The sequence below is a fragment of the Cyanistes caeruleus genome, chromosome 13, assembly GCF_971803275.1.
Source record: "Cyanistes caeruleus chromosome 13, bCyaCae1.hap1.1, whole genome shotgun sequence".
In the NCBI taxonomy this organism is placed as follows: domain Eukaryota; kingdom Metazoa; phylum Chordata; class Aves; order Passeriformes; family Paridae; genus Cyanistes; species Cyanistes caeruleus.
This window is the reverse complement of record NC_141713.1, coordinates 19767112-19783114: the sequence shown is the minus strand read 5'-3', so window position 1 is coordinate 19783114 and position 16003 is coordinate 19767112. Positions and strand designations below refer to the sequence as shown.

At 51.3% G+C, this 16003-nt stretch overlaps 1 protein-coding gene across 3 annotated transcripts in view; it reads right to left on the bottom strand.

Annotated features, from left to right (window-relative positions):
- TRIP4 (thyroid hormone receptor interactor 4) overlaps positions 1-16003 on the bottom strand; it is a 27655-nt gene continuing 11652 nt past the window's right edge. Inside the window, exons 12-13 of one of the 3 annotated variants that reach the window (XM_086848537.1) lie at positions 3958-4060; positions 1-242 (exon numbers count right to left, since the gene is read on the bottom strand). In XM_086848537.1, the coding sequence (XP_086704663.1) occupies positions 127-242; positions 3958-4060 (219 nt within the window). In that variant the 3' untranslated portion in view covers positions 1-126. Of the gene's footprint in view, positions 243-281; positions 2753-3957; positions 4061-16003 lie in introns of those variants that run through there. The other 2 variants (XM_086848538.1, XM_086848536.1) reach the window with 2 other exon arrangements.

The following is a 16003-nucleotide window of genomic DNA, read 5'->3' as shown; positions in this document are numbered from 1 at the left end:
TTGGTAAAAACATGTCTCTTTTAATACTTTAGGGATACAAGAGACAAAGCAATACCTAAAAACAATCTGGGATCAGGGATCCATCTTGCACCTGCTTTCCAGAGCTGAAGAGCATCCTGGCAGCCTTCAGAGGCAGTTGGGTGCTTCATGGGAACCAGTGTTGCTCCCTGGTGCACACCCCACGGCTTTCTGCTTCATTAACCCCTTCTTTGCTCCACGATGGATCTTTGCATCCAGCTTCCCTGTAAAGAGGGGATGAAAGAAAAAAGAAAAACACTACAAACCCTCATCACTCTTTATTTTTAAATGCTATTTGCAATGCAAATGAGCTGGAGGCAGCGAGGTCTCCTAGTTAGTGTGTTCTTGTCACATCCAATTATCCTGCTTGAGGAGCCAGGCGTTTCCAGCTGCCGCAGCTTCCCTCCGCAGGCGCGACACCGGGGAGCCAGGGGCAAGCGTGTCCGACGTGGCCAGGAGACACCAGAGAGGGGGAAACTCGACAGGGAGAATAAATTAACATCCAGCACTCTCCTGCCACTACCAGGGGGGAAACTGATCCCTGTGCCTGCCCATGGGATGTGCATCGATACTGGGAGGAGATGGGGGACCATCTAAGGCAGGACTGGGGACAACAAACCCTCAGCTTGGGATGATGGCGCAATGGGCACCCAGCGTGGTGGGGACACCTGCTCCACGTTGCCACATGCCAGGTTAGTGGTCTCCAAGGCCATCTGCTGCCTTTGCCACCAGGGAAAACTCAGCCAGCAGCTCCAGTGGGACCTGGAGAAAACACTGCCTCTCCTCCTTGTCCTTCACAGCCCTTGGGGGCTTCACTGCCAGCTCTGCTTTCCCACCTGGGAGAGGAGCAGGACACCAGAACACCACAGAATTTTGGGCAACTCCTGCTGAAGAAGGCAGAAGCCAGGCATAGTGATGTGCTCCCTCAGAGGAGTGTCTTTGTCCTCTTCTTCCTGCCTGTAAAAATGCAAGGATGTCCCCGCTCTCTCAGCTCCCAGAGAGGCTCTGCCAGCAGCCAACACTGGTCACTTCCTCTAATGCCAGATCTCCCTAGGACTTGCCTTCCTGCTGCTCCCCTCCATCTTCCCATCCTCTAAATGCGAGCCTCATCCTGTCTCTGTAGCTAGGATCAGAGATAGGGCAAGATACACCAGGCTCCAAAGTTCTACTTCGGCCACTGCTCCAAAATCTGCTGGTAAATGTCCACGTGCCATAAGAAGCAGGTGCTTCTCCAGAGAAAATGGCTCCTAAGCAGCCAGTGACCATCACCTTCTCTTCAAGCCAAGAGAACATCCCAACTCCAGTTCAACAAGGATGGTTTGCACATCACCATGCCACAGATCCACAAACTGAAACGTGGCTTGGAGGATGTTCTGGGAGATCCTCCATCCCCTTGGCCACCCCAGAGAAGACTTTCCCCACCACTGCCTAAGGATGAGGAAAAGGTCCCCTCCTTGCAGTTGCTGTTTCCAGTCCTTGGAACCCAAGCAGGCTGAGCCAGCCCATCCAGAAACAGTGTCAGACCACCCTATCCCAATGCCAGGGGTGGTTTTGGCAAGAGAAAGGCAGCAAGTTCACATTCCCTCTATGCTCTGGTCCCCCAACACCACCTACTGTCATCAGGGCTGTTATATTTCATGTGCCTGCCTGCTTCTCCTGGACCCCAAAAACACTGGCTCCTCTGCTCCTCCAGCTAGAAAACACCACACAGGTAACCTTTAAGAAAAAGCTAAAAATAAGGCAAAGCCCCAGGGTCCCTTGCTCTTTCTGCTCAATAATTCAAGGCCTCTTGTCTCACACCATGCCCTCTGCTCCTCTGTACTCTTCCAGCTGCTGGCTGTTGGAGGGAGGTTTCTAAGTGATTGCTTCAGGGTAGCTCTGCCGGGATTCAAGAAAATCTCCAATGAGAAAGGGCAATGAGCTTTGTCCTCATGCGCTAAAACTACATGGGGACATATCTAGGGAGAGCTGTGCGTCCAGATGCAACACTCTTTACCCATCCCTTCCACAAAAACCCTGGCAGCAAGAAGCATCTTAGGGTTTTTTCCCCATCCACAGGCCACTAGAAACAAGTAATTTGCAACAGAGAAGCATCCGGATGTCACTGTGGTGAGGTCCATGCTGTTATCCGGCGAGGAAAACTGCTCTGGCTTGGCTTCCCAACAGGACAAACTGGCATTTTGTCATGGTTTGAGCCAGGTTTCAAGGAGACCAGGGCAGCCAGCAAGCCCAGGTGGGGATGTGAGCTGGCACCTTCCCTCTGCTCTGCTTCCAGCTGGGAGAATTAAGCTTCTGACTGCCTGGGATGCAATGCCAGCTTCTATTAAAACAGCGCCTTGCGTCGATGATGGGTCAAAGGCTTCCCTGCTCCTTCCCTAGGCTGTCATAAATATCACCCAGACGGACCATGTCCCTTCTGGGAGGTGGACATGCAGCTCCACAGCCCCGCTGCGCTGCTCCTGTGACAGCTCCTGTTGGGATGGAGGGCAGGGAAGGCAGGGCCAGCAGTGGGAGTGGGAGCACAGGCAGCCGCCAGCACAGCCGGCTTCCTTCCAGGCTGTTAGACTGATCCTTCTCCAAGCAGGAAAGTGTCACAACACAAAGGAGATGATGTGACAGATGGGGAGGGGACTGGCAGCACCTGCACCCGGCAAGGCAGGAGCCACACAGTGGCTTCACCCTCTTGCACCATGGCCAGACAGAGACAGAGGTGGGAGTGAAGGAGCAGGAGAGCCTGGCAAGAGCAAAGGAGAGGTTAAAACAAGGGAAAAATAGGATGCAGTGGCTGCACCAGCACGCAAGGGCCGCAAGGCTGTTCGCCCACAGCCAAGATTTGCATCCGAAATAACTCCTGCCTGCTCACTGACACTCAGAATAACCCATCTAGAGGGAGGACCACAAGTGAGATTCGAGCGCTTGCAGCTCTCCAAGCACTGGTCTCCACTGGCTGAATGCACCTCCCAGCTGCTGCTCAATCAAATGGTTTTGCAGGACATCCCAACACCCAGCTGTGGGAGAAAAGTGCTTCCCTGAGCCGAGAGGGAAAAAAACGCTCAAGGCCAACAAAAATAACCCTCTGCTGTGCTTCAAAAAGCCCTTATTAACCAGTCCTGAGAAATGCCAACACTCCTGAGCCCCAGGTACTAGCCCAAGGATCCATGTGGAAAGGAGAGAGATCACCCAGTTGTCAGCTCTGCTGAATAAACAGCCAAGACTTTTCCTGCTTCTGCTGCTTTTAGCCCGTCAAATTAATTTTTCACATCCCCTGCAAGCACGTGCGGTGCCTTCCCCGGGCTGTGTGCTGGGGAGGCTGCTAATAAGGCTGGAGCTGACTGCGGGCTCCACAGCTGCTGCATCCCTCCTCCATCCTTTTTATAGCAGTGGGCAGGAATAACTGGCAGCCTGTGGAGGGGCTGGTGGCTCGTAAAAGGGACCAACGACGCTGGCAAGCACAGCACGGACAGATGCTGCGGCGCTTCCCCATGCGCCCTGCCAGGACATCCCATCCACCGGCCTGCAGATGGGGAACATCCATCTGGCCCTGCAGCTCTTGCTGCTCAAGCCCTGAGGGGCAAGAGCGTGATTTGGAACCAGGGGACGTGGAGGGCGCCTGGATGTGCCTGGGCATTGCTGCACCGGCTCCTGTCCTGAGCCAGGCTAATGCTGGCAGCAGTTCAGCCACTGACACCACTGCTCTTTGACTCCCCAAGTGCTTGCAGAGGCAGGAAGAAGCATGTATTTAAAAGGAAGCAACATCTGGGGAAAGGGGAACTGAAGACACAAAAAGTATTACAGATGTATTCGAGCCATTAAACAAACACCTCCAGATCAAAGAGCAGATGGCAAAGGTTGGGAACTCATCTGGCAATGGCAAGCTGGGATGGCGAGGGCATCCGGCTCCAAGGGCTGGGGGGGCTTTGGGGAAACTTTACTACTTACAGATTTTGTGTTTTCCTTTGATGGGGAACTTCAGAACCATCTCCTGGGGATTAGTGCAGATAAAGACAAATGGAGACCCGGACTCCTGGCTCAGGTCTGGATACTGTGAAACACAGAGAGACACAGAGAGCAGAGTCAGGACAGCTGCATGGGCACAGAAAGAGCTGAGTGGGCAAGAACAGAGGGATCTAAGCCAACACATGGGCTATATGGAGACTGTAGCAGCTCAGACCAAACCACTTCAAGAACTTTTAATGAAAAAAAACCCAAACAATTCCAGGTTTGGGTCTTATTCTGCAAGCCCCTTGCTCAGGGTCTTCCCACCATGCCTCTGCTGGAGCTTGCTGCCTCTTTGGATCCACTCACCCTGGGTTGTCCCAAACTCCTTTCAGCCTCCTTTAGCGCCTTTAGACCTGTGCTACCCCAGTGGTTTCACACTTGATTTAGGCTCAGAACCCTGGGAGAGAGGGAGGCAGTAAGGGCCCTACCATCATCAGCCCACCTGTTCACTGGGACTAGCAAGATCTTCAGCCTCATGCATCCCTGGATTCAGATGACAAGGAACATGAGTATTCCCACTAATCCCTAACTGGTCATGAACAGCACACCAGCACCTCAACCAAACAACCTGCCAAACCCAGCCTTGAAATGACCATCAGAAGAGCAGCCACCACCAGCTGTCCCAGCTACAGATACATCCCCAAATGTTCCTCATAAAACTCAATCAAGGATTTGAGATTTGGAAGGTGTCCTGCTGGGGGAACACACATTCCTTGATATTTACTTGATTTAAAGGGTGAGCAACACACCTGTTACATACCAAGGTGATGGCTCAGAAGAGACAGCTCAGGGCTGACTCCATTCACAGTCAATAGAGGGACTTTACCACACTGAAGACATGGGGGAAATTTATAGGAAGAGAATAAACAGACTCATAGGCAGAATCATAGAAGCGTTTAGGTTGGAAATAGACCTCTAAAATTGTTTCTCTCATTAGCCATGTGGGGGAAAGGAGAAAAAAACCCACTTCATGCAGGAAGCACACCAAGATCCTGGCTGGCTGCAGCTCAGCCTCCCTGGCATTCAGAGGTGAAATGCAAAACAGTCATAAAAAATGTATATCTCAGCTCTCACCTCAGATTGTCCACGAGCTGCAGCGCTGGTGCTGACAGGCACTGAGGCCAGCGCATGTCACGAGGATGCTCCAGGAAACCCTGCTCAAACAGACTGCGGAAGTCGTTTTCCTTCCATGGGAAAACTGCCTTCTCTTTTTTCCTGCTCCCCTGCCTTCCTCGAGCAGATCCATCAAGGCTGCTGGAGGGGACAGGATGCCAGACCAGATGGAGCTGCGTGTCCTGGCAAATCCCCCATTTGTTACTAACAAATGACTCCTAGGCCGAGTGTTTGAAAAGCTCTCACCGACCTGCCAAAATGAGTTTGGATTTGCCCTGGAACAGCTGGGCATGGCAAGGGAAGCAGGGAGCAACCCACTCTCCCCACACTGCAGCAGGGTTTGGCAGCACTGCCAGCAATTCAGGGAGATTTACAGAAGCCCAACGCCGGGATTGGATCAACCAGGAGAAGCGTTTCCAAGCCCTCTCATTTTACAAGAGCATGTAAGAGCTGTGCACTGAGTAAGAGAGAGGTACAAGCAGTCAGCTGCTCCATGCAGCTCCGTGCCGGGGAGGAGGAGCCGCGTTGATCCGCATCCTGCGCCCATGCCCGGCTGCACCGACCCAGCCTTGGACAGGTTTCTTCCTCTCTCTTCTTTTTTGGCTGAGTTACCTTACTTGACTTGCTTCCACTGCTCCATGCCCATGCCAAGGATTTTCATTTCCCATCTGCAGGGAAGGAGGATCTTGGAAGGTTAGGAAGAGCCAATGTGAATATCCCCAGCCAACGCCTGGAGAGTGTGAAATGCTGGCACTGCTTTGTCGCTGTCGGCATCGCCCGGCTGACTGGTGGCACCTCCGTGCTGGAGGACCTGAGGACAAGCTGAAGAACCAAGGTCCTCCAAGGCTGGAGGACCAAAGGCTACCCAAACCTGGCCACAGAGCTGATCCTTTCCTGCTCCATTACACCTGGCTCAGCCTGTGGTTTCTCCAGCCAGGTGGGGCAGCCAGGACAGGTGTGTTGCAGAGGTCCTGCTGCTGGAATACAGCTGCTTTCCAAATCCCCTCACCCCTCAGCCATCTCCCAGGTGGACCTGGACACCACCATGTCCCCCTCACACCTTTTACAGCCCCATCCAGGGAACATCTCACAAGCAGGCACCAGCAGTGCAAGCAACAGCCAGTCAGTTTCTCCACTGACAGCATTCCTTCAAAACCAGGATCAAGCCTTCAGCTCCAACAGCCTTCAGTTCCTGCTCAATCCAATCTCCAGGCCAAGGTGGATGCCACAACTGTGACTTAAATTCCTGCTTCCACACCACAGCCTTGCACCTTTGCTGCCAGGGTGCATTTCTGTCTGTGAGCCAAATCCCTCTGTGTTCTTCATTTTTAAAAAGCTTTGGTCCCTCCTCTGGCATCTCACTCCTTGGGGAGTGAGGTTAGGGTTAGGGTTAGGGAAAGGAAGGAGGTTAGGCTAGGCAGGGAAGGAGCCCCTCAGCAAGCTGCTACATTTAAGGCTTCCTATTGTACCTACCCCAGAAACCTCTTATCTCATCCTGGTGAACAAAAATCCAGAATATTCCTGTGGTCTGGAGCTGAGAAAAAGCCATAACCCTCTCCTCTGCCTAGAGTCAAAATGCTCCCAGGTGAGGAAGATGAGGCTGAGCTCCCACAAGATGCTGAGCCAAACCAACAGCCCAGCTCCCTTCTTCCCCCAGGCCCTTCCATGACTGCATTCCATTCATTCATCCCACAGAAATTTAGGAAGCTCCACTCTCAATGGAGACACTGATACCAAGACACCAAACAGGTCTGCTTCTGTTACATTGTCCAAAGCTGCCCAAATTTAAGTACCAAAACCTGATTTCCCAGTTTCTGCTGTGAAAGGTCAGTCGACTCACTCTATTGTCTGCAACACAGGAAGTTTAGGAGACAGGAGAAAAAATTTATTCCCAACTACTCCACCCCACTGGCAGCCCATCATCACTTCAGTAAACCTGAGCTTGGAATAAAAGCCCAAAACCCAGAGCTGGTGTGGCAGAGGGAGAGGACAGAGCATAACCTGTCACATTGTTCAGGCTGGACAGGGCTTGGAGCAACCTGGTCTAGTGGAAGGCATGTTTCACACCATGGCAGGGCATGAAATGAGAAGAACTTTAACTCCCAACCAGTCTGGGATTCTGTGATCACCAGTAAAGACAATCTCCAACAGGAGTTTTCCAAATAAAAGGCCAATTCAGAGAGAAACCCTGCTCACTCTCTTCCACAGACCCAGAATCAAACCCAGCCAGGAGGCTGACAGGGGAACGTCCCTTCTTAAATTCAACAGCACTCATCTTTCTTATACTGGGGGTGTTAATAAGACAGGTGCTGGTACTCCAGGCTTTACACTGCCTCTATCTGGAGGCAAGTTGGCATTTAGAAGGTGGCTACAACAAACACAGTCCAGAGGCCAGACTGTCCCTCAAGAAGGAGCAAACCTACCCTTCTCCAATCCTGCAGATGACCAGGGAAGCTCAAAAAGAGAGGGGTTATGCAATGAAATTACAATGTGAAAAAAATTAGTCAGCCTCCTTTCAGGCCTTCTGCCACCTTGCAGTCAGCTGGCAAGACGCAGGTGGGAGGCCAGTGGGCTCTGTGGGCTGTAAACAGCTGATGTGGCTCACCAAGAGCTGCTCCTCCCACTGCTTTGCTCCAACACCCCACAGACACACTCTATGCAGGGTCTCCATGCAAGCACTGTCCCCCTCTGCCTGTCCCACCTCTCCAGCTGGGCTTCAGTTTGCTGCTAACAGTTCTGGAAGATCCCAGCTGTGAGGAGATTAGGTGGGAGGGAAGAGAAAAGCAGATCTCAAGGCAGCTTAACACCCGCAGGAAGAGCTCGAGGTTAAATGAAGCTGGAGAAGGGAGCCGAGCGCTAGGCTCCGCTAAAAACCAGACTCACCCTCCCGCCAGGGCCAGCGCTTTGAACACGTATTAAGTGGCTATCAGAGATCCCCAACAGCCACCCAGCTCAAGCTGCAAGCAGGGATAATTGCTAATGAATGTTCCCTACACTTTGTTTTCACCATCCCTCGTCTCCCATCACCAGCTTGTCACCACCAGGAATAGCAGCAGGGCTGCCAGCCTCCCGCTCCACAGCCCACAGCAAAAGAGCAAAGGAGGGGACCAGCCAGCTTGGAGCCAGCAGACACAAACCCACCTTCTCTGACATCTGAGAAAAAAAAATTCCCGTTATATTTTTCCCCCCACACCAATCTGTTACCTTTTTTTTTTCTCTGATTTAGGTAGAGCCTGCAGCAGGATGCTGGGGCCTTGCAGGCTCACTCAGCATCCCTGGTACCAGCACTGCATTTGGGACCCTTTGCTCATCCTGATTCCATCTCCACAGGAGAAAAAAACACGGAGAAGGGCCTTTCACAAGCCCCTCAATTGCTGCACCCCTCCCCAGTAAGCAGAACTGGCTTGAACCCAAGTGCCGTGACCCGAAGGCAGGGGAATGGAAAGAGCAGAAGGAAAATGTCCTGGGGGGAAGCCAAACCATCACTAACGAGATGAGCTCTGCTCCGGTGCATCCGAGGCAGGAACAAAGGCACTGCGTGCACGGAGCAGCGGCTCTGCACAGCACAAAGCCCGAGAGCGCTCCCGGCAGCTCCTTTAGCGACCCTCCAGGAGCATTCCTGCTCTCATTAAGGCCTCGGGACACAAAGGGGTGGGAACAGTCCCGGTTTCACACACGCCAGCCTGTGGAGCCCTGCAGTGCAGCCTGAGCTCTGCTTTCCTCACCACGGAGAGCACATCCCGCTTAGCCGGAGCACGGCGGAGAACTGCACGCTGGAACCTGTGGTCCTTCCCCACTGCCACTCTCTCCATCTTACAGCTGCCAGGGGCACCAGCAGCGAGGAGGTGCTCGAGATGCTCTGCAAGGTTCATGATGGAAAGGGGTGAATCATTTTCCTGGTGTGGCTGCTCAGTGAACAGGGAAAACACGGCTGGCTCTGCCAGGCAGCGCCGGGCCAGGACACCCGCTCCAGCCTTCATTTCCCTGCTGCTCTCCAAGAGCTTTGGAATAAAAGAGGCAGCACTGGAAAGCAATGCTGTCTGGAAAGAATAAAAGCAAGCAGACCCTATGTGTTGGCAAGAGAGTTTACCATAAAATGCATTCAAAGGAGGAAAAAATCATCCTGGTGGAGGCAGCATCTCCTCTCAAAGAGTGGGGCTGCTGGATCCAGCAGTGGCAATAAATCAGCTCCCCCCAGCAGGCAGAAACACACACTGGGCTCTTCCTGGGTGCTGGAGACACCCCTTGGCCACGTGCAAAAAGAGGAGTAGGATGCAAGAGATCCCCTGGGAGCCAAACTTCCTTCACCCTGTTTTCTTGGTGATTTGTGGGAGAAGTGGATCCGCTCTTTTTTCATGCCTCATAAGCTTCATCGCTGTCAGAGACACATAACAGGTAATTAACTACTAACCAGCCATTTTCTCCTCCTCTCCGGAGGGAAATTGCTCACCATCCAGCTAGAAAATGTTTCTTCAGTGGTTTGCAAGAGGGAAAAGAAAATGGGCAGCTTTTTGGGAGTGATGGGGGGGTGCTGTGGCCAAAAAAGGGGCACTTGCAGCAGTGCCTGCACCACAAACACATGAATCCAGGAGAAACGAAGCCACCAAGTGTGAGAAAAAATGCTTAATTGGATGTGGGTGCCACTGTGCCCAGGACACATTTTGCCTGTCACTTTTCCAAGGAGAGTGGTTTAGGTGCATCAGCTCCCTGTCTGTTGTTCCCACAACAGTGGTCTCCATCATCTCTTTACAAGGACATTCCCTTTGGGGAATTATCCAGCCAGTTTTCCCAACACAGCCTTCACCCTGAGTGCTGCAGGGCATATTCACCCAAAGGTGACACACAACTGCCAACAGCAGATCCAAGTTTCCCACTGCTGTGTCACCTCCTGATTCAGCCCTCCAGTCCTGAAAAGCGCCTGCAGAGCACCGAGCGCTTCACTCCACGTTTCCATCGCCCTCATGACCCAGTCTTGCATCACACTTCCAACTCTAAGCACGTTCTCAAGCACCGTCTTTTAAGGTCGTAGGCCAACCAGCCTTTGGCCCAGGAGAAATATAACATTTTCCTAAACAGAAACCCTGAAGCAGATCCAAGTTTCTAGAAATGCCGAATTTTCTAGCTTGAGGCAGAAACATTCAGAACATCCACCCAAAGAACACTACAAGCTGTCCTTGGCCATGGAAGAGCTCAGAGATGCAGCAGAGCTGCTCCACAGAGGCTGTGCTAGCAAAGGGATAAGGGTTGATGTTCAATTCAAATCAACTGAACACAAAAAGAAGGGAAAAAAGTAGAATCACAAAGAAATCCAAACAAAAGCCGTCAGCCAAACTTTTGTTTGAAAGCCTGTCAGGTCTAGACTGCAACGTGTGAGGAAGGAACAGCTCGAAACCACAGCTGCTAATGGTTATGGATTTGGCAATCAAAATGTCTTTGTTAAAAAAAAAAGAGAAAAAAAGTTAACTGCCTGACTAGGAGGCTACAAACCGCAGCCTTGATGCATTGTTGCAGTCAACATCCTCCCTGCTGTTCCTGAGCGCTTACAGCTGCTGCTGGCAGCTCAGGCGCTGGCACACATTCCCTGCACCAGGATGCACAAGGAATTTTGTGAGCCTGCCTTCCTTTCCCCTTCTTCCTGCCACAATGCCTGGCAGCCCTCGGCCGCTCTGCCCCTCGCATGCTTGCCTGGTACACAACCAGCTCCAGGCCCAGCAGGTTGGGATCGCCCCCGGACCCTTCCCTGGCCAGGCAAACCCACCTCCAGCCCAGAGCCCAGCTCTCATCGAGGTGTTCCTACTCCATAGGCTGTACTTTGATTTGAAGGGCAGGGGAAGCAATTAAAATGTAGCAAGTAATAACAGGACTTTGAAATGGAGATTTAAAATTCGAACTTGTGCTGGTGCACTCAGAGCAGTGTGCCAGGGCTCCTGTCTGTGGGACAGCCAGAGCACCCAGCAGTGCCAGCAGCAGCTGCTGCACACCCCAGCTCTCCCCAAACCAGCAGTGCAGGACCTACAGCCACCAACACCCTCCTGCAGCTCACATCCCAGCCCAGGACAGCACCTGCCCGTGGAAAAACCTGGAAAGGCTGGAGATGTTCATAGAGCACCTGACAACCAGTTCAGGAGAAACTGGGTGGACTTGGAATAATATTTGGCAAGGTGCTAGGCTGGAAGGGCTGTTTTCATCCACCTGTGCCAAAGGATAGCACGGGCAGGGCTAAGCTCAGCTCTGGTGCAGCCCCATCACCCACACCATCGGACAGACTCGGCAAGGAGAAGGGAAAAGCGATGGCAAGGAGATGAAGGGGACCAGGGATCCTCATGGAGTTGCACCTGACTAGATACAGTCAGACTTCAAGCAGCTTCATGAAGTCCTTTCATAATCAGAGCTGGGAAGCACAAGGGTAGGACACACAGCCAAGCCAGAAAGGCCAAATGTCGGGAGCACAGCCCAGCTGTGTCCCTGCCTTGGCGCCCTTGGGCAGCTGCCTCTCCCCATGCTGACCCCTGCTGCTGCTCCCCAAGGAGGAATGATGCAGCAACTGCTCCCAGCATTGATTCAACCCCTTGCATGGGATCTCTCACAGGAGCAGGAAATGCATTGGAGCGACCGGTCTGTTCGGGGTTAGGAAATCAATGACACACCAACAAAAGCTGAAGCAAGCAGAGTCCTTGGGCACTCTACATGTGCTGTGGGGGTTGTATTTGGGATCACTATGGAAAGGGCCACAGCTCAACCTGGATGGGAAGGCAGTGGGGCACCTGACCTGGGGCTCCAGGTCAGTTTTATCTAACCCTCAGTTTCAGGATAAAATAAAACCCAAACACTGAGAAGGCAGCAAGTATCAGTGACCACATCTGAGAGAGGGAAAAGGCCCTGCCAGCTCATGAGTAGTTTGCTGAAATGGTAGCAGAGGCAAAGTCCACAGTCATCATTAATTAAGTCATATGCTTCAGCCTTGGCTTCACTTTCTCCCTTGGGTTCAGGAAACCAGAGGAGAGGGCAAGCAGGCCTCTATCATTCGATTTCTTTGGCATGCTAATGCATTCCTAAATTAATCATCATCAAGTGACAATCTCTCCTTCATCTTAACAGCCTGAGCAGTGGCCTGAGCAAACCTGCTAGCTTATGCAAGGCAGCTGGAGCCTCAGAAGAGCCTCTGATGAAAACCAAAGCACTTCCCATATGGAAAAACTCCCCCATCTCTTACCGTCTCTAATCCAAACCAGCTGCACTCCTGCTCTGCTCCCACAACCACAAATCAGGGGATTTTGTGGGGTGAGAACCTGAATTAAAGAGATGCATCACCCTGTGAGCCAGCCTAATGCCTGACACCACTGGATCTGGCATCTGGCTGCACAGAAAAGACAAATTCAGCTCAGGAGAATGCAGGGCCCTGTAAAGTTCAAAGGCCTTTCATGGGTTGCAATCATTAACAGCCACCTAGACTGCTCCAGAAGGAAGGATATCTGACCTAGCTAAAAATCCTTCACTGGGGAGAGGTGCCTCAGGAATGAGAAGGCAAATATCCTGGTGGTGGAGGCAAGGAAGGCGCCAGGACAGCCACAGTACCACACAAACAGGCATTTGTCTCACTCGGAGCCCACACTAGGAAACCTTTCCCTCAGGGACCAGGTCCTCATAAAAAGTCTCTATGCATTTATACTGTTTTTAGAAGTACACATCAATGTCTATGTTTGTGTTTCTCCCTCCCATTAACTCCTTAGGAAAATATTCCCAGAGGGCTACTGTTCCTTTATTTGGAGATAATCTAAACAGGCACCTTCTGGAGTCTAAATATAGAAAGTCTCTACCCTTCTTCATTCCTGTTTGAGAATCTAAACCAAGTTCTGTGCACTGGGCACCTGAGTCTCTTTTTTTTTTTGTTTGCTCTTTTCACCAGGGAGAGCAGCCAAGAGTTTAAACCCAAATTTTCTGAGTGGGAAAGCTGGAGCCCATTTAAATGATAGTTGCAATCTCAAAATATGCACAAAAATAGCATCTACATGTTCCCCTGTGCAGATTTAGGACACTAAGTGATCACCTAGAAATGAAAAACAAACACTTAACTCCTATCAAACATAATTAGCCAATATTTCAGCCTACTATAATAGCTCTATCCAGTATCGGTGTGCGTCTGCACTCAAAATAAGCCAAACACACCTATCAAGCACCAAAACAGCAGCAGGAAACACTTTTTCCAGTTCAATAGTCTCTCAGATCAAAGTCATTAGCAAAATGAACATGGACTTCAGAGCACATGGAAATGGCATCAATGTAAACACTTCCCTGCTGGCTTTAGTCCTGTGCCAAGCCCTGCCTGCCCCATCCCACAGATCCCAAGTGGGCGCTGCTGAAGTCACCGACACCTCCTGCAGGAAAATAAGGGCAGCTCCTTGCTCTGCTCAAGGCGTCACTGACGTCAGCCCCGGAGCAAGGAAAAGCCATAGTGAACGCTTGGATCTCCGAGGGGATAAAAAGTTTCCAGGTCACCTCAAGCTGAAAAGTGTAACAAAGGAACCATTCTGGTCTTGAGCAGGGATTTTTGGGCTGCTGCCAGGAAGAGAAGGAAATGAGCCCAGAATGTATTCTGAGGAGGGGCAAGATGTGCAAAGCTCAACTGGAAATCCCGAGATTTCAGAGATTCTCTAGGCACCAGGCAGCCAGGGCTGAGTTGAGGAAGCAGCTCCTGCTGCAGCTCCCTGAGAACAGAGCAGGTGACGCTCACACCTGGGCTGGACCCTCCTACCTGAACACAACTTCTGCTGCCAGAGCAGCTTCAAGCCAAAGATCACAGCTCTGAGCAGTAAGATGGGGTGTAAGTAACATCTGACTGGAAGAATTGCTTTATTTTCCACGTGGGAAAGAGACTCAGAGGAGCAGATTTAACTAGTTCAGGCAACAGGCAGCATAACTGGGATTAGAGTACCTGACGTGCCACTGATCCTAATCCCAAGGACGTCTCTACTCTTCCTCTGCTCCTTGCCAGCTCCAGCACTCCAGATCCTGTTCCATCATCACTTCCCACACATCCTCAGGATCTGCAAACCATCTCAAGGACGTCAGTCGGGCCGCAAATGCTGCAGGTAGGGCAGAGGAAGGCAGGACCGCCCCCTCTCAGTGGTGATGAAAGGCCAGGCTTACATGTGCAGTAAAAATGTGGATAAATAACCCCTCCCTGGTCATAATGCAAGAGCTCTGGCAGGGAATGGGTCTCTGACTCTGCTGGGACTGCATTGCTTAATTTTGGCTTTTTGAGCACAAGTGTAAAAAAAAAAAGAAAATTAAATGAGGATAATGATAGAAAAATACCAGCAGGGTGCCACAACATCTTCATTAGCAACCCAAGAGAGGATACAAACAGCAGGGAAATTAAATCTGCAGACAGTGCTAAACAGGGACTGGGTGACAGCAATGAAAGGGCTGAGAGGTAATGGGAGAGTCATAGTGGGGACAGACCACAAAACCATGGAATCACAGACTGGATTAAGTTGGAAAGAACCTTAAAGCTCATCTCATTCCACCCCCTGCTATGGACAGGGACACCTTCCACTAGCCCAGGTTGATTCAAGCCCTGTCCAACGTGGCCTGGAACACTTCCAGAGATGGGGAAGCCCCAGCTTCTCTGGAAAACCTGTGCCAGGGCCTCCCCTCCCTCCCAGGGATCAGTTTCTTCCCAATATCCCATCTAACCCTACCCTCTGGCAGTGGGAAACCATTTCCCCATGTCCTGGCACTCCTTGTCCCCAGTCCCTCTCCAGCTCTCCTGGAGCCCCTTCAGGCACTGAAGGGTACTCTGAGGCCTCCTCAGAGCCTTCTCTTCTCCAGGTGAGCACCCCCAGGATGAAGAAAAACAAACCAAGCTTCTGTGGATGCCAAAAAACACTGGATCACCATCAAAACACCATGAGCAAGCCAGGAGCTATTTCATCCTCAGGAGGTTGGTATAACCTGCAAGCAAGGTTCACCCTGCACTTGTGAAATGATTTCTTCTGGAACATGCAGGAGCCTCAAACAGGAGGTTGTGAGGAGGAGAGGTGTGAGTCAAAGCACAGCACCTGGAAAAGCTCCACGAGAGCTCAGTCCCTGAGAGGTCTTTGCTCTGCATCACCTCCCCTCGCCTGCTCACACATTCCTTGAAAATACCCAATGTTTCTGCATGCTCTAAGTGGAGAAAAAGCATCATGTTCCTTGCCTTGGTCCCTGAGATCAAGGAATCTTCACACACCAGGAAGTGGCTGGATCACAGTGCTGGTGCTGCTGATGAACCCGTGCTGAAACACCCATGTGAGCAACCGGAATTTCCTACTCCCAGCAAGACACTACTCAGATTTCTGAACTGGTGCTGCACACTTTGTCATCATGCTGATATTTGCAATTAAATTCAGCCCAGCTTCCTTCAGATGCACTTGCTGCTCTTGAGAGCCCAAAAAAACAGGTATTTTCTCAGAAAGCAACTGCAGAAAGGCTCACATCTCTGGATTTTAGCTCACAAGCGAGGGAAATTACCACTACTTAAAGGAATCCTGGGAAAAACAGACAAAATCACCCTAACAAGGCAGGAAATTAGGAGTTATGAGTAGTTTGCAATACAGGAGCAGCAAAAAGCCAGAGAAATACAACCCAGGAAATGCCTCAGCATTGAGGAGAAAGGGAAATCTGTCATTAACAGGTTGGATAATGGTGCTCCTGGAATACACTGCCTCCTGTGCCTCTGCAGCCAATCAGTGCCCAGAAACTGGGAGGGACTTCCAGAGAATGTGGCTAATTGTGAAGGTCCTCCATGGGAAGATTAAAGCTAGTTACCTACAGCACAATTCCCAGATCAGAGATGCTGTCCCAACCATTCTACCAATACCTGAAGAACTCA